Source organism: Cynoglossus semilaevis, chromosome 14 (genome assembly GCF_000523025.1).
Source record: "Cynoglossus semilaevis isolate Cse_v1.0 chromosome 14, Cse_v1.0, whole genome shotgun sequence".
Taxonomy (NCBI): Eukaryota; Metazoa; Chordata; class Actinopteri; order Pleuronectiformes; family Cynoglossidae; genus Cynoglossus; species Cynoglossus semilaevis.
Window position 1 is genome coordinate 7,370,443 of NC_024320.1, and position 26,805 is coordinate 7,397,247.

A 26,805-nucleotide genomic window follows, 5' to 3' on the forward strand; every position below is an offset into this window, starting at 1 on the left:
TGCCGGCTCTCAAAGACTCCTGTTGTAGTAATGTCTGGTTCAGGGCAAATATCACCTACAGAGACACAAGGGAAAGGAGTTAGAGGATACATTTACTGGTGGAAGGTACACAGGTTTGTTTGTAGGAAGACCAAGATTTAACCTTTTAGATTTGGCTAATGAGACCAGTTTAGAGATCTATAGAATCTGGAGATTGACAAGGGGAAGCTGAGGTAACATGGTTAGCTGCACAAACAGTGCAGAAACTGATGTGAAAAGATACGTAGTTAAGGGATAAAACCTAGGAGAATAGCTACATTTAACAGCATCATCTGCCACTCCCTTTTGCAAAGGAACGCAGAGTAAAGTGAACTCATAATAACAGAAAATGTGACAGTTGGAGTTTTTCTGCCAAATCCTCCTCTCTGCTGCGCTTCACCACAGGGATTCGGCCATTGTGTAAGCGTGAAATCGCCCTGTGTTCAGTGAGAGGGGCCTGGTGAGCGCTGCTGCGTCTGATCATCGCCGCAAGGGCAAACATGTATGAATACACACCGATACACACAAACACCAAAGTCCTTCACTTTCCTGTCCTGAGACAGAGACGGGCAGGGACAAACTCACTTCTATGGGGACACAAACATGTGCACAGTTTGGAAACTGGCGGTGAGAAATGCTGAAGTAGACAGAAGGAGAGAAGAGTTTGGGCTCAATTTGCATTTTAAAGGTAACAGAGATGTGTTGTGTCAGATGTAAAAGGTGTAGTTTGTACGCAAGTTCCTAAAATACGTTCGTGTTCGCCAATAAGAGTGTGTGTGTGTGTGTGCCTTTGTGTACTCTTGTATTTTGTGTCAGATAGCTTCTGTATTGACGGGCGTAGCCACAGTATGTCAACCAGGCCGACCCGAGCGGCTGCTGGTTTTGATGTTCTGTTCTCTACGGTGCTCTGATGACACTTTTGTGGGGATCCTTGGTGTAGCCGGGGAGGAGGGGGCGGAGGCGGAGGAGAGGAGGGCAGCGTGAAGCAGATGCCTTCTAGTCAGGAGACAAAGGACCCCTCCGTCACCCTCTCCTCTTCGGCTCTACTCCGCGCTCCCTCCAGCTTTCATCGGCCGCGCATCAAAGTGGCACTCTGCATATGAAAAGGACCCCGTCTTCATGCCACGCAAATTAGCCTATCGCCGCCCCCCTCCTCCCCGACTCATTTCACAAAAACACCCTCACATCTGTGCCACGTCCCGTGAAGGAAGGCCCTCATCTGCAGGGTCTCTCCCCTTTCTCTCGGCTCTCGCTTCTCTTTCTCCGCTCACCGTGCCATTCAGCCCCTTAAATTATGGCTGTGAAGGAAGAAGGAGAAGAAGGTGGAGGAGGGGGGGGTGTCACTCTTGATTATCACCCCCCCCCCACGTCCTCCTCCTTCAGAAAAGTTGGTACACTTCTAAATCCTGAAGTTTGATCTTTTACATAAAACCTTTTTTTAATCAGGAGGATGAATCAAGTAATGGCGTGTAACTGACATCTGTGCCACAGTCCAGAAAAGTTTGGACAGAGCAGACTACCACTGGGACACACTTCCTCCTTTGTCAGTGATTTTAGAAGCAACTTTAATAATTGTTGCAGTTTTGCAGGAAGGACTTTTTTTTCTTTTAAATAAAACAGCTCAACGGTTCTTGACCTTGAATTCCTCGCTGACGGAGACTAAGCCCATGGTGGACGCTCGATTCATCTACAGCTTTGAAAACAGAATCTCTTCGTAGATAACCTGGTAATAAAGTTTGATTGTTTCAAAATGTTTCATTAACTACGAATTTTTCTTAAAACGACAGAAGTGCGAGTTACGACGTAAACAGAGACAGTGAGAAAGGACAATCTTTCTTTCCATCTGTTGACACTGTCCACTTCAGTCTCTCATCTCTGCTTCACTGGTTGTGATTTTCCCACTCGGCCCCTTTCATCAGGTCCCCCCCGTTTCTTCTTCTTGTCCTCCGCGGCGGCCCCCGTCCCGCCCCTCAGGCACGCACACACAGACACAGCGACACATCCCTTAGTGATATCAGAGCAAGCGGAGCCAATGAAAGTCAATAATTGTCCTTTGTCATGGAAATGTCCCCTCTTGTTGAGGTGGAGTGGGGTGGCTGTGTGCATCCAGAGCAAACATCATCACAGCCCGATTCCCACATGTGGAGACTTGAGGGTCTCAGCGGCTCGGCTTAAGAGAAAGCCTCCGTGGAGAGGCAGGGAGAGGTTAGACCTCGGCTTAGTCACAGACCTTTGAGGTGATTTTACATTAACTACTTTTTCAAACACTCTCATCAACAATAGCAAACAGAAGAAAATTAAATTACAACATCTAAAGGATCCATCTGTAATTGTCAATTAATTATTATTAATGGAACTCATCAGTTAAACCCTGGACTGACTTGAGTGTTGTGCTCCTTTTTAATACATCCTTGTGTGTCGTTAGATTAGCCACTGAAAAGTTTAGCCCTGATGCTTTTTGTGGTTCCAAATCTGGCCCAACTAAATTCATAATGGAAAAAGACTGGTTTTAATAATGTCATTATATCTACTTTGATTTAAGGTCAGATTTAACAAACACATGGTTTATTCTCAAAAAATGTTTCACTTTACTCTCATGAATATACTACATTACTCTTGCAGACTTATGGTTGTATTTTTTATAGATGTACGAGTTTTTAATATACATTTTTATAACAAAATGAATAAAATTAAAATAAAAATAAAAAATGTATGGTTCAGCTTACTTGAGGTGAGTCCAGTCGCCTACTTTAAAACTGCCTTTGAGATTAAATAAATATGGCTTTCTCTAGTAACGTTACGACTTTCTCAAAAAAATTGCATCTTTTTCTTTTAAAGTTATGACTTTTTCTGATTAAATTACAACGTTTTACCATAATTTCAGGACTTTTTCTCATGATAATGACAGTTTTGTCATAGAATTAGGTGTTTTCTCGTAGTGTTATAACCTTTTTTAAAAAAGGAAAACTTTTTATCGTATCGTTGGGACTTTTTTCTCATATATTACGACTTTTTCTCCTAACGTTAGGACTTCAGTCTTTCAAACTTACAACAATAATACCTTCTTTTTTTTTTAAACACAGTGTGGCCATAATAGTAGTACTAATCAACTAGTCAACTAACCAACTACCAGTTAACTTTATTTAATCACGGCATCTGTATGTGAGGTCCTGTCACTGAACGTCTCTGCTCCGGAGTGAAACATTTACAAACATGGGACTAAACTCCTTTTATGGAATAAAGCTGCGGCTAATTGAAGTCATTCCGACTGCAGCTTCAGATTTGGGGAATGATACAGTAAGTTGTTTTCCAATTCAAATTCACCAAAGCCTTAAGAAGGAGCATGTGTTTCCCTGCATGCAACGGTGCATGTGTGTCAGTGCCACACGTGTGTGTGTTTACTCTTGTTTTTCTGACTCATTGTGTACATGTGTGCAGGGAAACATGTCTTTGCGGGACAACAGGTGTTTTTCAAGTAACCCCACTACACACACACACACACACACACACACACACTATTCAACGAAGGCCTGGCCATCTACCACAGACAAATGAAGACTTCCAACAGCTCCTCCTGGGTGTGTGATCTTATCAGAGTAATACCCCCCTCCCCTTCCTTCCCCCTGGTCGTCCTTACAGTACTGCAAAAGTGTAATAACAGACAAAGAGAAGTCGAGAGATGTTTTACACACACACACAAAAATAGAAGAGAGAAGAAGTGCAACCTGGAGAGACGCTGGGAGTGACAGAGCCGGAGAGAGGCAGTTGTACTCAGTCCTGATGTTATCAGTGAAACCTCAGAGGAGAGGAGCAGACGGGGGACGAGGCAGACAGAAATAGAGCGAGGTATGGGGGCCGTGAGTTACTTATGAGTGATGTTATCAGTCAAATGTTAGTCGGAGCAGTCAGCCCTAAAACAAGACCTATCAGGAGGAGAGCAGCGCTGCCAGGATTTTACAGAGAAGTGACTCCAGAGACTAGTCCTCAGGCAGTCCAACATTTAAGCCTCAATTATACTCCCTCTGTGGAAGCACAGACAGAAGGAGACAGACTTCAGTTCTGTCTCCTCGTCTGTGTGTGATGTGTTCTCTGAAGGACCCAGAGAAGTCGAAATAAAAGAATCATAGATTGGCAAATCTGTTAATCCTGGGAGAACAAAGAACTCTCAATAACAGTGTTTTTCTTGTTTGGTCTTGGTCTATTGGTCTTGAATGACTGCAGTCATTTGAACAGTCTGGATCGATGTACGTAAAGATGCGTTCTCATTTCAACCATACATTCATGTGACTTTCATGCAAAATTTGATCACAATCCTGAACATGTTGGAACACAACCTGTCCCGAGGAAACATTTGAAACTGTCTCCTTAGCCGACATCCTCTGACCCTGTCAGCTCATTAACGTGACATTAGTCGAAACTGAAACTGGCTGCTATTAGACAGGTTAGCTTCATTCAAAATACACACACATTCTACAATATGAACACACCAACCTGCCCTGAGTAAACATGTGAAACCGACACCCTCGGACGTGGTCAGCGCCTCAACATGATGAGAAATTTTTCTGTCAGTCTAATTTTAACCTGTACTAAAAACCCAGATGGACACGTTAGCTTGACTGAAACAGAAACTTTAGCCACAGTCTTCATGTCCTAAGGAAAAATTCTTCTCCTTAGCCGACATCTTCAGGCCTTGCCAGCACTTTAACAAAACATTAGACGGAACCAAGTTTGTGTCTTAAATTAAGTTTGTATGCTAGTTGACATGTTAGCATCAATCAAAATACACACAGATTTTTGAATGTGAACAAACCCAACCTATTCCAAACAAACGTGTGAAACTGTGTCCTTAGCCGACATCCTCTGACCTGGTCAGCTCAACTTCATATTTAGCAAAACCAAGTTATTGTCTGAGAGAAACTACTAGATTTGTATGCTAGTAGATATGTTAGCTATATTAAAAAAAACAAAAAAACTTTTTTTACATCCACCTCAACTGGAAGTAAATTATTAGATTTGTATGCGAACGCTAATGTTTGCTAATATTGGCATGCAGAAATCCATTCATTTCCATAGTACTACTTCTTTATTAGTAATTAAAACATGCACATGCTATTGTGAAGAGTAGGTGCTCATCCCGAGCTTGTTGTATCCTAGCTTAAGTGAAAATTCCTAAGCTAAGCTATGAGGCGACGACAGTGCAACACAGAAGTTAATATATTAAGCTCAAGCTGAAGTATCAGCTTTAACCATAGCGGCAGAGCATACACTGTAAAGCAGCAGTGGTTTCACACAGACACTTGCGGACACTTCCAAAAAACATACTTTCATTGGTGGAAAGTGTCGTTTACAGGGGATCACACCAGCGAAAAAACACGGAGCAGAGAAATGGTCGTGTCAACAGTATCTAATGGGCGCTGCGGCTAAAGGAAAAAAAATGTCAGACTTTCACTCACTGGGTATTCACTCACACTCTCTATTCATATAAACACACACACTCGCACACGGACACAGATGCATAAATCTTTCAGCACCACACAAGTGAGCTTTCACTCTCTGACTCCAGCCCTCCATTTAGGCCCAGGAACACACACACCTGTCACTTTGACTTATCTCTATTGTCCCTTCGTTCCGTCCTTTTAACTCCGTCCTCCTCTGTTTTTATCCTACAGCGCTTCCCATTTTTCTCCTCCTGTCTGATCCCTTCTTCCTGCACCTACCCCCTCCCCCCCCCCCCATACGCACCTCCATTCACACTCCCCTGTGTGTCCTCCCGTCTCCTCATCTTTGATCCTGCCTTCTTTTTCCTCCAGCATCTCGGCCTCCTCCCTCCCTCCCTCCCTCCCTCCATCCATCCATCTCTCCCTTTCCTTCCCTTCCTCCTTTGATCCTGCATATCCACTCTATCAGCCAGGACCTCTACATTCCACAGGTCACTAATTACCTCCTGACTCTGTGTGTACATGTGTGTGTGTGTGAATACACCTGTACAAGATTAGCGCGTCTGTCTGTATATATGCATTATGTATGTATAAATAATATAACTGTATATGAATAAAAATATAGATGTAGGATCCCAGTGTGGGGGTGATACTGGTATAGCTGCATTTGTCTGGATGTTGGTTTTTTGGTTTGTTTGTTTTTGAAAAATCAAGTTATGTTTTAGGACTTGGACTAGGTTTGGATTTCAGATTAGGATTGTAGTCAGTTTAGGATTAGGCATATATTAGGTTTATATATTTGTTTTTTAGTACAAACGGGGGTAAGGAAATTATTTAAAGTTTCAGTGTTTTCTTTATTTGTGCCACAGTGGGGAGAAATGTCTAGATTTAACTGAGATTCTTTTTATTTGAATCTATTTTGAATTTTTTGAATGCGGTTTGGAGTTTTGTTAGGAACCACAGTGTTACATATAAGACTCTGGGATATAATATACATATATATGTATATATACATAGATACACACATAAATAAATATATACATGTAAATACACAAATATACATATACATACATACATACATGCATAAACCTCCAACAAAATCTAAATAGAAAAAAAAAAGTTTGGTTGTTCCTTTTCTTTTTAAAATGTCTTTAAAGGAGTGGGGTGGAAAGTGTGAAGTGAAACGAACTGTTAACTGGTTATGATGCATTTAAGTGCCAAATGTCTACTTCTATACCATTTATACCTTTTATTAATAAAGTCATTGTAGTCTAATGCTTATTCATAATAATAGAAAGTCACTTCTGTATTCATTGAGTTTGTTAGCATAGCATTTTACTACAAGTTTTTTTCATTTTACAACAGTAAGCAGCATGATGAATTCTTACATAAAATTCAAAGTTAGTCTGACAGATAAGGCTGGGGCTACACACGGCACACACACACACACACACACACACACTCTCTTCCACTCACTCAGTAGTCACTCTCTCCATCACTCGCTCTCTCACACACATGCACACACTGTCGCTCAGCCTCTAAAAACATTCTTGGTGGTGCATTTACCTTGGTGCCCGTGGACATAGCCAAATATTTAGGCTGTCAGAGGGAATCAGCCTCAAACCAAATGGTTGGTTTTGTGTGTGTGTGTGTGTGTGTGTGTGTGAGTGTGTCATGTGCATCCATGTTCTCCGTGTGTGAAGACTGAGGATTCTGGTGATTAAAATGTCAGCGTCTCAGACCCCACTCTGCCCTGCTTCACTTCACTTTGAACAGGGCTGCAGCTGCAGTCCAAAAACACAGTTTGTTAAAGTCTTGTGTCTCCCAGGAGACCCAGGTTTTATATTATTGGCCAACCAATTAGCGGACTCTCAGGAAACAAATTTTAATTCGATTTTTCAATTTAAACATGTATCAAAGATGAAGTGTCTTTGCCAAAACAAGCAGCTCCACGGCCTCTGCAGCTCTCCAATGGACAAAGACAGAGGTTTAGGGATCGGACAGCAGACACGTCCTGGAGTTTGAATATTATAGGGGCTTTCACAAGTCTAGGGGAAATCTAGGCAATTAGAGAGAAGAACCAGATGTTCCCCAGAGACAACCTTTCCATAGAAAAACAGTTCACAATATGGATTTGTAACCAATACCAATACTCCAGAACAAATATCTGGTCTGAGTGGCTAATACTAATACAATAACCAACAATATGGATTTGTAACCAATACCAATACTCCAGAACAAATATCTGGTCTGAGTGGCTAATACTAATACAATAACCAATAATTTCACTTTTTTTTCAGGAAACAATTATCCTTATATGACATTTTGTTTATGCTGACCTGAAGGCAAGAAATATTCCTCAGTTCTAGTCCCCTCTCTAGGGAAAAATGAAAGTATCTTCAAGTGTAGCTGCACTGTGCTGACACATCAAATCAGACAACAGAAGATCCAATTCAACCACATTGTCCAAATGTAAATACTCACTTTTTATTATTTTAGACGTCTGTGCAAACTGCTAGCTGTTGCTGCGGCTACGGCTGCTTCGTTCCCACTCAGTAAATCTTCTTTGCAATGGTGAATTTAAAAACACTTCACTTCTTTAATTTGTTGTTCAAAACAAGTTAATTGTTGTCTTAAAATGTCAGCAGAACGCGTAGTGCACTTTGAAACAGTGTTTTTATCCTAAACATGAAAAAAAAAAGAACATCCAGATTGGTGTTAGCTCCTGTTAGCCGTTTTTAGCTCATATGCTAACAGCCCCGGCCACTTTGTCTGCACAGAATTATGACATTTGGTGGTCAATTTATCAACTTTTATTCAAAACATTATAGCTGATTGTTTATCAGTAAGCGATAATATTTTGACCATATTTAATAGGATAATTGTCCAATTTTTGTACTGACTCCAAAAATGATCTTTCTCTCTCGTAACAAAAAGACGGTGATGCAGAAGACCGACAGACTTTTAAGAGCTTGACAAACACAGAAATCCACATTTCACCACTTTTGTCACTCTCCGTTTCACCGTGCCCCTCTGATACACACCTCCAGCCCCGCGGCGCAGCCATGCGGCCATGGTTCAGTCTTTCGGCCCGGGCACAAAACGACCACGTGCGTCTTTGAAAAACACAGTTGAGCCACAAGGAAAACAGCCATCAATCTCTACGACTGTCTGTTGACTGAAGCAACGCTGTTAATCTCTGGGACGGCGTGAGTCAAGAACAACACTGCAGCAGAGCCGCTCCACGCAGGGAGTCAATGCAGAGCAGCTGGGAGCACTTAGTGCCAACACACCGCAGCCAACAAGGTGCACACACGCCGTCTGAGTGTGTGTTTTTATGTAAACAGGTAAAGGTGAGCAAACAGAATCGGGAGCATCTGAAAAAACTGTCCACTGACAGAACCACTGTCCTGTTTGTGACTTCAGGTCTTTGTTTATTCAGCGTCCTGTTACTGCAGGCCAACAACACTAACTATCTGACCAGCACTTAAACACTTAACATGGGCTTCATATTTCAGGGCAGGAACATGTATGGATTCACAGATACTGACCTTTGACCCCTCTGCCTCCCTGAACCCAGAGGTCACTAATGGAGCCTTTTTATAATGACTCCACATAAAGAACCTTCGTTTTGACAGTCTCTAAATATGTTAAGCTGATGATTTACCTGTTTAGGAAAAAAGAAACATTTTCTATAGATCGTACATCGAAAACATCTCCTTCTTCAGTCATTCACGATTATACTCCTGTTAGTATCACTTACAATCAGTTGTTTTGACAGGGTTCATTGAGTTCGTTAGCATAGCATTTCACTAGAAGCATTTTCATTTTACAACAGTAAGCTGACATTTGCGGTTAGCTTCTTTGGCTAACTATTGTTCTTTTGCTCTCCTGACTAACTTCTTGCAATATTTGTAGCTTTGTTGCCGTTTATCAATTCCAGACATATCTTTCACAAATAACTTTTTTTAGTTATTTTAAAATAATTATACCTTGCTGAATTCAAGTCAGAGTCGTCGTCACTTCTGAATACTTTAAGAAGACTTTTTTTTTATTATCACCTTTCACTTTCTTGTTCATTTTTTGTCTTACAAAAAACAGCTAGAAATTTCAAAACATTTTCCAATCATGTATTTTTAATCAAATATCATATTTAATACACTGTGTTTCTCGAGTACACATATACTGCCAACATAGCAGTATTGTATTTTTTTAAACGGATTATTTTATCAGTTGTGTTCAAAAACATACATAAACATTTAGCAGCTAGTCACTCTACATTTTCCTTTATATTCTTCTATTGCCAACTGAAATAAAATCTAAAGTTTCTATAAATATTCATAATAAAACTAAGCAATAAGGTTCTGTTCCTTTGAGGTTTGAGGCAAACAATTTGGTCTATTACAAAAATAATAAAATATACTTATAAATGGTCCATTAGGTTCAATGGAATACTAAGACTCAAGCTTCACTTTTGAATTGAAAATGACATTTCTTGCATTTGTTCATTTGGACAGACACCGATCCTCCCGGGGCTGAAAGACAACAGTTCGATTTCTGCAAAGACAACAAACTGTTGGCAGTGAAACAAAAACCTAACAAACAGCTGGGCCAGAAATAAATCTCTAACATTTGTCTCTGCAGTAGTCTGATAGACACAAACCCACACAGTACTTTATACCAGTATCTGCCGTTCCCATCCCAAAACCACTGTCCCAGACTTAGAACCATGCACTTCTATCAGTTAAAACAAACACGGGGCAGAACTCTCCATCTGCAACGTAAAGAAATATGTCACTGCCAAACTTTTTCACAAGGACGGACGACCAAAACAATAATTAGGGACAGACGGTGGAGCAGGACGGGTAAGAAGAGACAGATGCGAGTGTCACAAATGGACAGAAGAAGAAAAAGAAGTGCTTGTTGTTGTTGTTGTTGTCGCTCAGACATGGCCTCGACCCACAGTCTCTCAACCACAGACTTCTAAACAGCCAGAGAAAATATGACAAACATTCAAACAAGCTGAGCGTGACGGGCGTCCAACTTTCACAGAAGTGTCTTCTCGAGTTTACAGGACGCAGCACAAATATACATGTTCCTGTGGTGTGAGGTTCCATCAAATAAAACAACTGTCAAAGCCACCCAAATGATGCAAGATAAACCAAGTGGTTCCATCAAATAAAACAACTGTCAAATCCACTCAAATGATGCAAGATAAATGATGCAAGATAAAAAGAGGTCGGACCAGGAGAACTGCCCTGGAGACAGAGTCGGACGGAGACGAACGGAAACGCGGAGCAGTTTCTTTTTCATTTTTATTTCAATTTATTAGAGTGTCCGGCTCCCGAGGAGTCTGTCCAGAAAGATTCTGGCCCTCCAACAAAAAAAAGTCGGTGACCCCTGCTGTATGTTTTTGGACTGTAGGAAGAATCCCTTGCAGACATGGGAAGGGCAAGCAAGCACCATAGAGAAGGACCAAACTGTTCACCTAACTGCTGTGAGGTAAAGCCAATAACCACTGCACCACCTTTTTGGTCCACAGAGCGGTTTTATTTGCTGTGAATTCTGTTGCTAAATATTTTTTTGCCTATAAGAAAACTGACCTCTGACCTCTTCTTAAAGGGACCAGAACAACAACAGAACAACCCCACAGATGGAGTTAAACCAGGCGTCGAAAAGCGTCGAAAGTGCAAGCGACGGCGTGGCTGTTAAACTCACACGGGTTTTATGATCTGAGCTACTGCAGTTAGACACCCCCCCCCCTCCCCCTCTCCACTCCCACCCCCTAACACACAAACACTCTTTAGGAATAAAACCCTAAAGTGTGAGGGGCCGGGGTCCAGGCTGGGGTTAGAGTGGGGGGCCACGGCTGGGTGGGACGAGAGAGGGAGAGAGAGAGAGAGAGAGGAATCTGATCCACATGTTTACGCATGTGTTGGTTTGACATGTGTGGACACTAAGAGAAATGTTTTAGAGCATGTGTGGATGTAATGGACTGCACCACAGGTCAGAGAGCACTTTGTCATAGTCGTCCTCGTGTACAGTACACACGGAGGTTTGCCCTCACCTTCAGCATCTGTGTTTCATTACACATCTGACATGAGGAGGTTCAGAAGTTAGATTTAACAATTTAACAAAAAATATATATACCTAAAAAACTAAAGAACTCTACATTTTAATCTAATCTAACCTAAATCTCTCTCCTGCTTCTTTGCCTCATCAAAAACATGTGAATAATTCAATACGTTTTAAATTGTGAAAAGATAATATCAGAATATGATGAATTAGCTTCAGTTTTAGTTGTTCCAACATGGTCCATATCAATACATTTGGCATCATGTTCATGTAAATTGGTCTACATTGAAATATATTAAAGCAAAAATGAGAGTTTTATAAAAAGAAAAAAAAACTAGTATATATATTATATTTTATAACTTGAATTTCTTTCTTCTTTGATTCAGATTTTTTAGGCTAAACGTAAAGATGTCATCATTTAATGTTAATTTGTCGTGGGATTATAACAGTCTTAATAGCTAAATGTAGCCTTCTTACATTTCTTTTCCTATTTCTTTATTTTAGTATCAACTCAACTTTCTGAAAAGTTTTTTTTTTCAAAAATACATTTTTTTAATTAAGATTTAAACTTAGTGTTTTAAAACCACCTTTTGTGTTGTGCTGTATGAGCTGTGTTTGTTGGTTTATGTTGATCAGCTAGCATTTTATTGCCAATGTGAACCCATTGTTCTGTGTAGATTTGTCTTCCCTATTATTCCTACAAAATAAATGTTAATTTAGTTAATTAATTCAACAGGATGTATTTTACCCATTTATTAAACAAACATGTACTTTTTTATCACTTTAAAACCATATCAATTTTTATAGCATTCAGGTGGAATAAATAAACAGAAAAACAAAACAATTTCATTCATTTGTTCAAATTAACACGCACACATATTCATTTATAGACGAAGACACTGAAAGAAAAGTGAAGAAAGCAAAAAATAAAAAATAAAAACAACGGTTAGTGTTATTTTTGACTGTCCCACACTATTACGTAGCCACACACCACACCGCGGGTTTACACAGCACTTCTTCAACGCCCCCTCCTTCACGGATGCGAAACGACTCAGAGCAGTGGACCATCACATTTCCACTTGTGCTCAGACCAGTGTGTTGTTCATCGTCCAGGAAGCAACAACTATAAATCAAAATGAAAAAAAAAAATCCCTGAAAAGATCTTATCTAGAAATTGCGAGTGACAGGCACTTAGAGCTGGCGTCGACGTCTTCTGCCATATTTTCTTCATACAAGCGGAGCACAGGACATACAATCCAACACTGGGTGGAAAAAACTCAGAAGAAGACGGAATCCGGTTTGTAGTGAAATGACGAAGACCATTAAAAAAACATTATTTTAAATATTGAAAAATTAGTTCATGTTGAGCCAGTGTCATCAATTATTTTTCAAGTTAGAGAAACCAAATTAGACCACTGTCTATGTGCAATTTTACAATTATAGGACGTAAATAAGTCAAACATGGTAGCTGTTAGCAGGTTAGCTAACATGGGCGTAGGTCTATATTTCTTGTATGCTGCACATTTCTAATCGTAAACTAGTAACGTGCATGGTATAGTTTCCAGTGAGGTCAGACCCAGAACTGTCTTAAAGGTGAATTCAAAACTAGGGATGGCCCAAACCGATGATCAGGATCAATACTGATTTTAAATCTAATACAGGACACTGCCCCACCTTTCCATTGGGTTGGGGTTGTTGACCTAAAAACACTGACCAAGACCTCTTGTCCACACTGACCTTTTCAAGACTGGTAACAACATAAATGTCAGAGAGCAACTTTGCAGTGTTGGTCGAAATACTTCACCTGTGTGAAAGAAATTCCTGTTTCTGTTTGGCATCAGTTTTTTTTAACTCATGTGGTACATATGAGGGGAATATGGCCCTGAGTTGAGACACGTTGGTGTCAAAGCCCGGTTAAAATACATATGTGGAGAAAAAACATTTCAAACCTCCCTCCGTGACATCTACCTGTGAAATTCCACCCGACTCCCCCGAAAACTGGACCGGAGCCAAAACAAGACAAATTCAGCCTAATCTTTTCAGCGTGTTCTATAGTTGATCGTTTAAATAACCAATCTTTGGTCATTTTGTACAATTTGTAGCAGTTTAAAGATAATTTCCTTGCCTTAAAATATTTGCGGTCCCCGGGGTAAAGGCCTGAAAACTGTCCATTCATTTTCTGCTCACTGCAAGGCTACCTCAAAGCAAAAATAAATCCTCTCACGTTTTTACAGTCCCGACTATTAAGTTAGATCGATTCCTAAAAGCAAAGTGGTTGCTGCGTAAAAGCTTTCCACCGGCTCCAGGTGATACTAATAATCCTTGTGTGCAGGAGCTGGTGGACAGCTTTGGCCTTGTGACGTTGGGCTGAGGTCCAGTCAGGTTTTGGCTCCTGCCTTCAGGCGGTGGAGGTGCTGGATTCAATCCAGACCATACACAAACCTGGCTCACACAGGGAACAGCACGAGCTACTGGGAGACGAGTAGGAAAACTCCGAGGCTAATCAGGACAAGCTAATGCTAATTGAAAAACGTCCGAGGCTAATCAGGACAAGCTAATGCTTGTCCTGAATTCCTACAGGAATAAAGTTTTGATTTTGAAATTGAAATGTTTTTGTTAAGGTTTCGCTTCATTTTATCTGTATTGTATGCTTTTATGTCAAGGTATGTAACTTGATATTAGTGTAGTGGTTCACAACCTTTTTGGCTTCGAACCCCATTTTGACTTTGTAGATTTCTGGTTACCCCAGAGACAGTTTTTCCCATTCCTGTTGTTCTCTACTGACTGTAGGTTTGTGTTTAGATGGGTTCAAGTGTGGGAACTCAACTAGCTATGACTTATGCAGTCACATGATCGCAGCCGTCAATCAAAACGCACCAGCTCAGATGTTTATATGCTGCATTTCATTTGAACTCGTTTTATATTTATAAAAGTGAAAGAATGTAGTTGGTTAACATTATGTGTGGTGTTTTTAATCATAATTTAAATAATAATTATCTGATTAGCTTACATTTTTAACAGTAATCTTTTTTTCAGGAGACCCCATTTGAATTCCAGGTGGCCCCATGTGGGGTCATGACCCCAAAGTTGAAGAACACTGCTGTAATATCTACACATTAGGCCATTAGGTTTTTTCACTTGGCTGAAAGGCTGCCTGGGTTTTGTATTTATTTTGTCTATATTTTTATGTCACTTCACTAATAATGTGATACAGTCTTGTAGTTATTATCAATTACACTTCTATAATTTGTTAAATATTTAGTTAGATCCTATTTAAAACATTTTGATCGTGTCAACAAATCTCCATCCAGCGCCATTTACCAACAACTTATGTGATTAACCTTTGTTTTGACCCATCAACAGCCTTACACTGGGTCACAAAATTATACTGATCCCACAGAATCAAGTTTGTTTTTCAATCCACAAACCCGGTTGTAAACTATTATTCCTGCCCCGCCCCCAAACCATGTAAGGTAATCCCTAATTTTTATCACTCACACGCTAATTTGCCGCTGATTGGTCGTAGCTTAGCAGAAATCTACATTAGCACAACAACAGGGAGGATGATAGGAACCAAACAGATTGAAAATGGTATTGTAATTAGGCTAATTGCCTTTCAGCCTGACTTACTTCAGCTTTATAGGAATTGAATTCCTCAGTCAGGTGAGTGTTAGGTACATTTGTAGGTGCTGAGTTTTTCTTCCATAAATAAAGGTATAGTAAAGAATTAGCTCAGAGCTGTTTGTCCTCAGCAAACTTCCCAAATCAGATGCTGGAAAAGCATGTGGAAAAGTACGATAATCACTGGAGGAAATATGTATTATTTCCTTTTGCAATTGCTAAAAGTTAGTGTTGTTTCTTCCACAGTCCTTTCACAACAATTCTCGGGGAAGATTGCGTCATAGATTATTCAGTAATAAAACTGTCTGTTTCCCCGGACTTGAAGAAATGGATTTTCACGCCGTTCACAGCAAGACACAAATAAACACAATCAGAAGAGGATGTAGAAATAGAACATAGTAATGTCTGCACGTGTCATGAGTCATGAAACAAAGAGTTATGGATAAAAACCCTTGAGGCATAAAGTACATTTTCTCCCGACTATTTAAAAGTTTTTTTTAAGTATAAAATCAGTCCAATAAAATTGTGCAGAAATTTTTAAGGTCCCTTGAGGGGATTCACTGAACAGTATCCATGCCAAAACCAGCAAAGAATCGTATTTTCCGCTGAGGGACTATAAAGGTCTGAATATATGTGTTTTATGTCCCTGTAAAAGGGCCGACAAATCACTGTGACAAGAATTATACATGTGGCCGCACGGATTCTCTTTTAAGTAGTATCAAACATGGGTATGAGCGCAGAGCAATGATCTGCACAAGTTTTCATGACCTGGTGTTAAGTCAGGGAGACAAGCTATTAAGTCTCTATTTGAGCTGCAGAAGCCGGCATTACACCAGCAGGAAAAGCCCCGGGCAGTCTGCAGAGGTCTGACTCTGCTCCACTGGAGTGGATTACTCTATATTTTTAAGGATCTAAGCCGTTTTTGTTTTTTTGACACACATTTGGCACCGGCTACATCTGATCTGCAGTCAATGGAGTTCACTCCAGCAACAACTGATACTAATGGGGAGACTTGAATAAAGGAATGGAAAATCCTGCTTTTCAAGGCATTATTGGAAACTTCAGAGTATTTTTAACTCACAAAGAAGCTGACAAATACCAAAAATATGTTTGCTATGCAGTTGTTATCAGACACTGTAAAAAGGCCTGTGTCATGGTGTGGGATGAATGAAAGTTATGGCAGACGAGCAAACAGTGATGAATTATAGTGAAGAATGTTCTCAAAAAAAAAAAGAAAAATTTTTTGACTGTCCCACACTATTACGTAGTTTATATTGATTTTACTTCAATGAAGTTTTTACTTCAGGGTGTTTCCTACTTCAATGAAGTAGGAAACACCCTGAAGCTCCATATACAAATTGTAGCATGTTTGGTCAATTTTGGTTCCTTGCAGTTGCCTGTTAACCAATTAAAATGATTTTTGTTGAATTAGCCTAGCCTGCGGCTAAAGCTGTCTGTTTCCTGTCGCTGTTATTGTTCTTGAATGTTCTCCAATAATCCTTTTTAAAGTGACCAGTTACTCTCTGTTCTTTTGTACCGTGTTACAATATATTAACATTGATGTTTACTAGACTTCACTAAACAAGACAAAATTAATGCTAAGGCGCTAGCCGCTAAGCAAGCTTTGCTCAAAGGTGTTTGATGCTACTAGTAAATAAGTGATTAAGAATAGATTAAGACATGAAAAAAACAAAATAAAGTCAAATTATTGCCAATAAATGATAATATATCATTAAAATGCAACTACCCTTTTCTTTCGGTTTCAAATGCAATAATTTTATTTCTCATGAGTATTTTTTTTACAATTCCCAAATTTCCGAAGGACAGCTGAAGGCAACTCGCATTTCCTATGGTACCTGAAGGCCCCTCATAATGAAAAGTTTGCCGTGCTGCCTTTTTTTGTTTCAGACAAATGCGCCGTACTGGCTCGTCAGTGTAGCTGCACTTAGTGTGTGTATTCCAACGGCCCCGCCCCCCAGAGTGGATGACTGACAGGAGGTTTCACACTGCTCATTCTGCTGTGGGACAAACGTGCCCAGGTGTTGAGACGGATGTACAGAGTGAACCCTATTGTCATCCAGCGACAGACGAGAGAAGAGGTCAACAAACATGCGTGTACATGGTAATTTATTAAGGCTGGCTAAATAATCAACTTCCTTTCCATTTGGATTTATTTAACATTGTTCCATGTCTATACAAGAGCACGTTGGAGCTGTAACTATAGGTCAGAGGTAGCATGAGAACAACATTGGTGAACAGAAACAATAAGCAGCAAGATACAAGTTATGACTTTGAGAATCGTACATGATTTCAGCCAGTCTCACAACTGATACCGTAGGTCGCTAGAAGCAAACAGATATAAGGCTGCACGAGCTTTGTCTTTGTTCATTAGTCATTCTTTATGCTAACATGCTCATGAAGGCTACAGGTCAACATCTGTCTAAGCTTTCAGGAGAAGAGGTTTTGAAAAGTGAGAGCAGCTTTTCTACATCTCTGGTGTCGTGTAACCAGACAGATGGACAGATACTGTCTGAGGAAATGCCAGACATCTAATATGGGACTGTTTCGTCAACAGTAGAGAGGAAATCAAGAAGCTCCTGTGACATGAAACCAGTGATGTCAAGCTGTAGGACATGCTGGAAATTCAGTCCATGGAAGCTACACACACGCGAGGAAGTGGACGTAGAGGAACATGAGACCGTGCTAACAAGCTGAGAACCAGTGTTAAAAAGAGTACAATATGAAGTGAATCCGTTTTAAAAACTAAAATATATTACAACATGTCCCTCAAAAACACATTATTCAAACATTGCATCAGGTTTTAATCTAGCTCCAAACTGAAAGAACGTTTAAGAGAAACATAAGAGACATCCACCAGAACTGTGTGAACAGAGAAACATAAGAGACATCCACCAGAATTGTACAAAATATTAAATTATCTGAAGAAAACACCACTTCCAGAAGTGTTTAGACTTAGTTACATTTTATATGTATTTAGTTTTAAAGTATCTCAATACTTTTTGACTTTCTCTGGTACGTTTTCTTTAAATATACATCTGTTATAATCAGAGGTGGACGAAACGATTAGTTGTTGAGTTTGGCCCTAAACTCATTCAGTGATTGCTGTACACGCTGAAAGGTAGTTTTCATCTTCACAGTTCGAACACTATGTTATTCTAATCTCAGAATAACAAATGTTAGCTTTGCTGTTAATACCTCCCATGATGACATCTACCTTGAGGCCTGCCTCGGCAGCTACATACTCTGCCGTCTGTTGGAATAACAAAGTGAGGAGCTGAGATCTGGCAGAGCATTAAAGCTTGAACCAGCTTCATATATCTGGGCACAGATTGTAATTTATTGCCGTCCTTGTGTTCGTGTGCAGTCTGCACATGTGAGCTTCCATTGTTTCATCACTGTAGGCCATTCTGCCTGGGTGATCACAAATTCATACAATCAATGGGTTGAATAGTTGTGGCTTCTTCCGGGACAATAGAGACTCAATCATATTTGTGCCTGTGGTTTGCTGTGTATTACTGTCATTTTACTCACATATTCTTTCTGTTTGTCTCTTTTTCTAGAGCTTTCTCGAACTATCAAAATCAATGTTACATTATTGCTGCTCAAAGTACTACAAGGGAGTTTTTTCGCATCCAAAAAGGGAAATGTGCCATAATGTATTTGCTCTTCTTTGACTGTAAATTGTATGTGTTCAATTTTTGGACCAAAGTAAAAAATCTGAAGAAGTTATTTGTCACATCTGATGCAACAAGTTCCACACGTTTGTTGTCCATGTGAATCAATGACTAGGTAACGAACACAAGGGACATCTGTGTAAAGACATTCAATCTGACCCTAATGATGGTGACCAAGTTCACACCATAATGTCAGCCTGTCTGTATCCACCAAGTCTTCACCTTTAAAAGATTTCATTTGTGACTACAGTCATGATCTCCCTGGACCAATGATGTGACCTGGACTTCAGGTGCTGTCAAAGCACCTGACCAGTTGGTCTTCACTAACTAAGGTTGACTGGAAGACTTGGATTCTGGGACTAGACTACCACATAACTTAAAAAAATGTCTTCTGTGATCCAGACAAATCTGTGCCAGTGGCCACTCATTTACGGTTTTGTTGACGACATCGACTCTGACTGTAATACTTCACATTTTAGGTTACTTTACTTTATACAAAACTATGAGTCCCTCAGTCATCCTACAATTGGGAAATTCACAGTGTGTGTCTCTGCAACCAACACAAGCTGCTGTGGGAGGTGCCATTAAGTACGTGGGTCCTCTGGGGTCAAACGCAGGACTTTGTGCATGTAAGGCAGGTGTGATAACCACTACACTATTGAACCACAACTGTCATGCATCAAGGCATGAGGAGTAGGCCAGCATAAAAACTAGTATTTTCTAAATATATTAATAAACGTTAAGCCACAGTGTGGATTATCCATTCTTTCTGTGCGGCCCAGTACCAAATGACCCACAGACCTTCTGTGCGGCCCGGTACCAAATGACCCACAGACTGGTGCCGGTCTGCGGCCCAGGGGTTGGGGACCACTGCTCTAATGTACCGTTTGCCGCTGTTCTTCCGTATATAACTTTCCAGCATACTTTTCTCATGCAGCCACACGTGCACACATCCTCATCACTGCTGCTCATCTTGCCATCTAATCTGATTACTGTGTGGGGTTGAGTCACATTTTCCTCTGTGGGTAGGTTCTGACAACCCATTTGCCCGAGGCGGTGCCCACTGCCAGGATGGAAAATGAGGACGTCCATACTGTCTGCAGCGTGAAGCTTTACTCTCAACCAGAATACACTGAATCAAAACACCTCAAGTCACTTTATGAAGTTGCAGATCTGAGTGGAGAACGGTTTCAGATCCTCACACCTCGTGACGACACCCGTCCCATCAAAGGGTATTCGATACAGCCTGAGCCATCTGTTCACACGTGACCTCTTAAATCTGAATCATGGAAGCAGACAGATCCCACGGATATGCCGAATCAAAAACAAACCTTTCGCAGTAATTGAGAACAGATCTCACAACGAACACTCCACGACCCAAGGGTCAACGTGAAACGTTGAAAAACATAATGGAACCATGACTGAAACATCCAACCTCAATTCTGCAGGTGTTATGTAAGGACTGTAAACAGGATTTGAAGGTGTTGGCCGTCAGCCCGCTATGCTTGTTATAACCAAGGAAGAGCATTTTTGTGAAATTGAGTATGGAAAAGTCTAAATTACAGACAGGCAGGAAGATATGATAATTGGGTTAAAATCACCAGTGCTCTGGAGTCTGATTCATGCTCAGTTTCACATTGGGCAGAAGTTGCGTTTGGTTTTGATTAGTGAAATAATGTCCTCTGATTTTATGCCTGCGCTCGGGGAGAAGAAAAGAGAAATGAGAATTAACAAGAAGTGAAGTGCCCCATGAAACGAGAAAACAAACTGTCAATTCAAGTTTATAACTTTACATAAAAGTGAGATTTATTTTTGGATTTCACTGGACCTTTCATGCCTCGTCAAGCCGCGCATATCCAGAGCCCTGAAGCCCGACGGGTTCAAGTGAAAAGAAAATACCACAGCTGAAATGAGAAGGTTGTCAAACACAGGTATCGTCAAGGTGCCATTAATGGAGACTGAACCATTTCTTCTCTCCTTAATGCCCCCACCACTGATCTCTGTCTGCATCTCAAGAAAAACAAACAAAAAAAAAAACACCCAAACCATCCTGACCATGAATGAACCCAACGGGCTTCAAAAAGTCTTTGGTTGTTCTTATAGACATGAACTGAGACCTGCATTCATCACCTCTACATGCACCATTACTCCCAGTGATGGCAGGAAAGAAACAACACTTTCATTAGCCAGTCTGCTCCACTGAGGTGTGGAACGTCCCGTGGGGTTCCTGCAGCAGCAGGAGCGACAGAGAAAGCTGGCCTTCATGCGGCCATTGTTGTCCTCAACAAGCTCACTTAGTGTAATGGGCAGGGCTGAGCCTGCTCTTCAAAAGACGAGGGGCACCGCGCAAGAATAAGAGCAGTCATGCTTAGCCAGATTAGAGATCTGAGTGAAGAAAGTATGGTTCACTCTGGCCTGAAAATAATGACCTCAAAAGGCTTAATTTAGGGATGGGGGGTGGGGACTTGAAAATATCCTCACTGCATCAATAACACATCTGTACACTCATTTAAAACCAAGATAATGGAAGATGTTTAATGTTCCTGGACCTGACTGAGGGTAGAGAATCTTTGGGAATGTGATTATTGGCCCAAGGTAGACTTGGCCTTGTTTTCCATAAAACCATCTCTTCTGAAACCAACTAAAAACTTCATGACATAGCTCCACCCAATTCTTATGTATAATCTACTGAAAGTTCAAGCTTCAAAAACCACACAGGTTGGACAAAGAGTGGTCAAGGCCTTGGTATCAATAGAGTTTGTCCATGTCCATATGATGGACTGCTATTTACAGAATGTAAAATCATGTAATAATAATCAGCCACTTTTTAAAAATACAACCAAACAAAATCATGGTAGTGAAGCAGGGATTAATTTGAATTTAAAAAAACATTTGTTTTTTATAACTACTGCCACCTTAAGGCTGGGAATAGCACTTTATCTTTTGAAAGGAACTTCTAAAAACTTTCAAAAGCAAAATTCTATTTTGTCAACATTGGAAAAATGAAATATCCTTCTAGAGGAAAACAACTGAAGAAGCATCTCAAAGCTAACATCCTCGAGCTAAGGAACTGTGTAAACAAAGACAGACTTTTGGACGCTCTGCTTTTGTCTCTTGTTATTATAGTTTGTAGCCAATGTCTGAGAGGCATTTTTTTGCATCTGCTTATATTGTTTTCATGGTAACAAAACCCCACAGTGGGAACAGAGTCACGATGGAAGAGCAAGAAGCTGGAAAGCAACAATTAAAATGTCCCCTGTTTTGACCATGTCTACACAGATCCCATAGAAAAGGACAATAGGCCAGGGGTCACCAGAGAGACACCTTGTGGTCTGGACACAAAAAATCACAGTTTTGTTATTAGTTGAACATTATTATTTGATGTTTATTTTTGGAATCCAGTCAGAGGACGGATTAAACGGTTTGGTTGGCTGAATGCGGAACACTGGCCAACAGTTGATAATCACTGCCATCAACTGTGTATAGAAAAGAGACGTAGTTCAATTGCAAGTTGATGCCACAAAACAACTACGATGGAAAATATAAGTCACTGTAAGGAATCCAATGGCACAATTCAAGGTTTTTTTGAGTACACTTTAGTAAATGAAAAAACGAGGGTAAAGGTTATGGGTTTTCAGGTGAAGCACTACAATTAACTGATGATATCAGCATATGGAATATACTGAGTCACTTCTAGGTTCACAACAACTTCACCAATACAGAAAAAGAGTCACTTTAAGCTTGTCCATCTTTTATCACAGGTATCCACAACGGTAGTGGTCAGCACAGTCACTCGGCAAAGTCTTTCCACCAACCTCAGATTGGGATCTAGGTAGAACTGAATGCCACAGCACTCTTACCCCTCGCCTAAATGATATTTAAAATGCAGGAACTGGTTCTCCGTTGCAACTTTCATTGTCGGTTTCCCTCTTACCCCTGACTGCCAAGAACAGAACTTTTCACTACTCCAATCTCTGATTATTTTATTTTCTTTTTCCTTCCACTTTTCTTTTATGCTCCATTTCAAACCAAATACACAAACTGCCAGCAAAAACACTACAGCAACTACAACAAACCACATATTCAGTTCTGTAGCCATAGCTTTTTTCACCATTATTCTCAGTCGAGACGGACGGCAACACTGTTTCGGCAGCGGAGTCTCTCACTCGTCACACTCTTACAGTCCAGTTGAGCTAAAAGGTTAGAAATGGAATCGCCCTTTTCAGCCATACAATGGCAACAAAAAAGAGGTGTTTACTGAAGTGTTTGACGGGCCGTTTCCAGCCGGCAGGGTAGGGGCATCCATCAAGCTGCTGTTGATTAGATTGAAACTCAGTGTGGAAATTATGGAGTGCCAAGTCGTGAGCTTGTCAGTGCAGTGTTTGGGGAAGGGCTTGTTTCTGGAACACTGGGATTCATTGTTGAGTGGCCTCAACACTTTGCAGAGTGCGTTCACCTCAGAGTAGCGACATAGGTACCTATGGTACCTATTGACAAATACATCTTCAGTCAAAGATACTCAGATGTCATCATCATTAAAAAGAAATGTATTGTCTCTATCTAACCAAAGCAGACTCTAAGGTCACTGGATGGAAAGCCTAACTTGGGAAAAGGCTACAGTCCCCACAGGTGGCGCACTCAACCTCCAGGATGAAAAGTGATGCAGAAAGTTAGCTTAATTTTGAATTAAGAAAAAGGAAGTAAAGAAGATTAAATGATTCAACAGCAGAACACAAAGTGTGAAGTTGCAGGTTTCTAACAAACAACAAGGTCTTTTAAAACTAGGACTAAGCTTAATGAGATCAAACTTTCAAACACACTTTAACACATGGCCAGAATGATGCTCTCTGTATCATTGTTGTAATACACAGTCAATACACATCTGGTTATTTGCACACATTGCAGAATACATTTTTTGTTTCACTGAATCACCTCAACCTTGTCATCTCAAATCCCAGCATGTGTTTGTGTGTAGAACCTTTAACCTCGGGTCAGCGGCCCAGCCTGTGTCAGAGAAACTTGACTGAGGTCAGGACAGGCAGTAAGTCTAGGACTGACAGTCTGACTGACACAACAGTCAAATGGATTGTTGTTGTTCAGGACTGTAGACGACTGGACTGAAGTTCAGAAAGAAACTCTCCACATGTTCAACAAGACACCGTCAAGATGAACATTAACGAACTAACTACACCTATACACACTCTGTGAAGATGTTTTATGGTGATTTTGAGTTAATGTTTTTATATTTTTCTATATTAATAATTCCAGCATTTGGATTAATCACAAATGAAATCAGGTGAAAAACACTGACATCTAGCTGCTGTTATGTGTCCTTATGTTCCAATAATAAACAGAAAAAATCATTTATGTCATATTTCAGAATATTAATTTATCTTGATTCATCACGAGTAATCATGAATAATTACAATCATGATTAATTGTGATTTACACAACTCTACCCTGTGATTAATGTGATTTAAAAAAATGTATTGTTTGACAGCTCTAGTTAAATATTGGACTAGTATAAAACAATACTATTGTTTCCAAAGCTAAGGCTCCTTCTATCTATCTGTCTATCTATCTATCTATCTATCTATCCATCCATCTATCTATCTATCTATCTATTTATCTATCTATCCCTCTATCTATCTAAGGAACTTGGCACCTACTCAACAGAAGAAGAACGAGGGAAACCCAATTGGACCGTTGCTCATATGGCCCAATGGGCTTTCTGATCCAGCCCGCTAAAGGTATGGTAAAGACTAATGTTACAAAAAAAATCAACTGTAATTTCTGTTGATGCCACTAAATGCAGCAGGCATCACATATGCTAAATTATTTTTGAAAGTTTAGGTTTACTCTCTTGCATTTTATTAAAATGATTTCGCCCAGCGTTCTACATCCAACCAATACCGGACTGTTTTTTAATTTTTAATTAAAAACATTTTGGCCCATTAGCCAAAAGGTTAGCCCACCCCTGCTGTAGACAGTAGTTAAATCAGGTTATATTCACTTACTGTTGGTCTACTTTGCTACTCCAGCCCAGCTACAGAAAAGCAACTGTCAGAGCTGTTCTAGTTATAATCCTTCATCGACCAGGAGGATTGCACGCAGTACTGTAATGGGTTTCAGATACTGTGCCAAATATTATAAGCATATTATCCACTGTTGCAATCCTCCTAAAGAAGGGATCAGCAAAGAGAAGAAGTCCTATAATTTTTCATTTTTACTTTACACATTATCATGCCGGGCAAGAGAAAAGAAGATTAAAAATAAGGTTTCATGCTCAAAGTTCTCAAGAGAGTCATCCTGATAAAAGTGCTGCCGGGTGGTTTGAGCACAGACGTAACGTCTGAGGGTTCAACAGGCTCTTCTCTAAAATAACAACATTTAAGCTTCTGGGTGTTAGCGTAAACGGTTGCATGTAATCCCTTTAGCTCCAAAGCATCATTAGCAGAAATTCCTTCATAATACTCGACATGGACATCGCAGCGACGCCTGCCTCTGAGAGATGTTTATAACTTTGGGTTAGAAAGGTTAGAAAGAGCACGGGTGCAGAGACAGGCAGGCAGGAAGATGGGGAAAGTTAAGGGAGTGGGGTTTTAGGAACAAGGTTCCCCTTTTTTTCCTGGCGATTTCAGACCCGGGTCATTAGGATCCATTTTTCTTAAATAACAAAGAACATGGTGGAGCAGGGCCAGGTGTTTATACAGCTGATTAACACCACACCTTTCTCTGGTTGAGTTGGCGGGAGGAGGAAATTATCACAAAATTATAATAACTATATATAGCTATATATACATATAGATATACATATACATATATATATACATATACGTTGACCCAGAACAACACGGTAAAATCCAGTGGAGTAGTTAAGGTCAGAACTTTCAACACAGACTAATTGACTCCAACACTGTAGTTTATAGAACATAAACAAAGTCAGATTATGAGAGATTAAGAGTGTGACAAAACAGAGACCATTGAAACCAACAGTACTGATCTGAACAAAGTTGAAATAGTCCAGATAACACAGTGTGAAGCTGACAAATCACTGCAAACACTGGTCCTTCACTGGACTCTTTACATCACCCTCTGTCTACACCCTCTCTGGACTTCAACCTGGAAAGTTTCAGTTCGGCTCAGAGATCAAACTGTGACCTTTGTTAAAAGTTAAAAGTTAAAATATCAACATTTACGTTGATGTACTTTTGCCAATTAAGCAAGTCCCGCAAGTAAAAATAATATATATATAAAGTAAAATAGAAATCTTAGATGTTTTGTCTATTGCCATGGTTACGGCCTACGTGTCAAAACAGCGTAACATAATGAAGTTGATGGTGTCACATCACCAATATCTATGAAAGGGTGCGGTATAAATTTTGAACTAAATTGCTCGCACAATGAGACAAAGACAGCAGTCCAAATAAATGACACAATAGGGTAGCGACTGATTGTGTATCAAATATTATAATATTATAAATATTTCATTCAAAACTGTGCCACTCACCTGTGAGAAGTTGAGTCCATTGAGTGGGTGACACTGTTCCTCCACCTTCTCCACTGCCCCCGTCCTCTTCCTCATCCTCTCTGCCTCCTGAGCCAGGTAGAGGTCCAACACGGGCACCCCGCGAGTCTTAATGTCCGCCTCAGTCAACGAGTTCACCATCAGCATCACCCAAACCGGTCGTTTCCTCTCCCAGTTACCGGCGATGGCGTTGAACAGGTAGTCGGCGTACAGTCCCTTCCCTCTCTGATCTGGCGTCATCCACGACGGCATCATGAGTTTCACGTACTCCAGGTGTCTCTTCAGTCTCCTGTAAATGTCTCTGGGCAGGACGTCCTGCAGGTTTTCACCCTGGGGTAGCAGCTGACAGCTGGTCAGGGCCGAGATGGTGTAGGGGTCGGTCAGGTCCAGCTCAAAGTAGACGATGTTGCTCTCCTGGAAGGCCTGCTTG

The 26,805-nt window shown here is 40.4% G+C and overlaps 1 protein-coding gene across 1 annotated transcript in view; it reads right to left on the reverse strand.

The window, feature by feature from the left end:
• Positions 1–26,805, reverse strand: part of trabd2a (TraB domain containing 2A) — a 56,593-nt gene that overhangs the window by 28,096 nt on the left and 1,692 nt on the right. The window contains exons 3-4 of the mRNA XM_008324817.3: positions 26,358–26,805; positions 4–55 (exon numbers count right to left, since the gene is read on the reverse strand). The exon at positions 26,358–26,805 is cut by the window's right edge and continues 36 nt beyond it. Of these exons, the coding sequence (XP_008323039.1) occupies positions 4–55; positions 26,358–26,805 (500 nt within the window). The remainder of the gene's footprint in view (positions 1–3; positions 56–26,357) is intronic.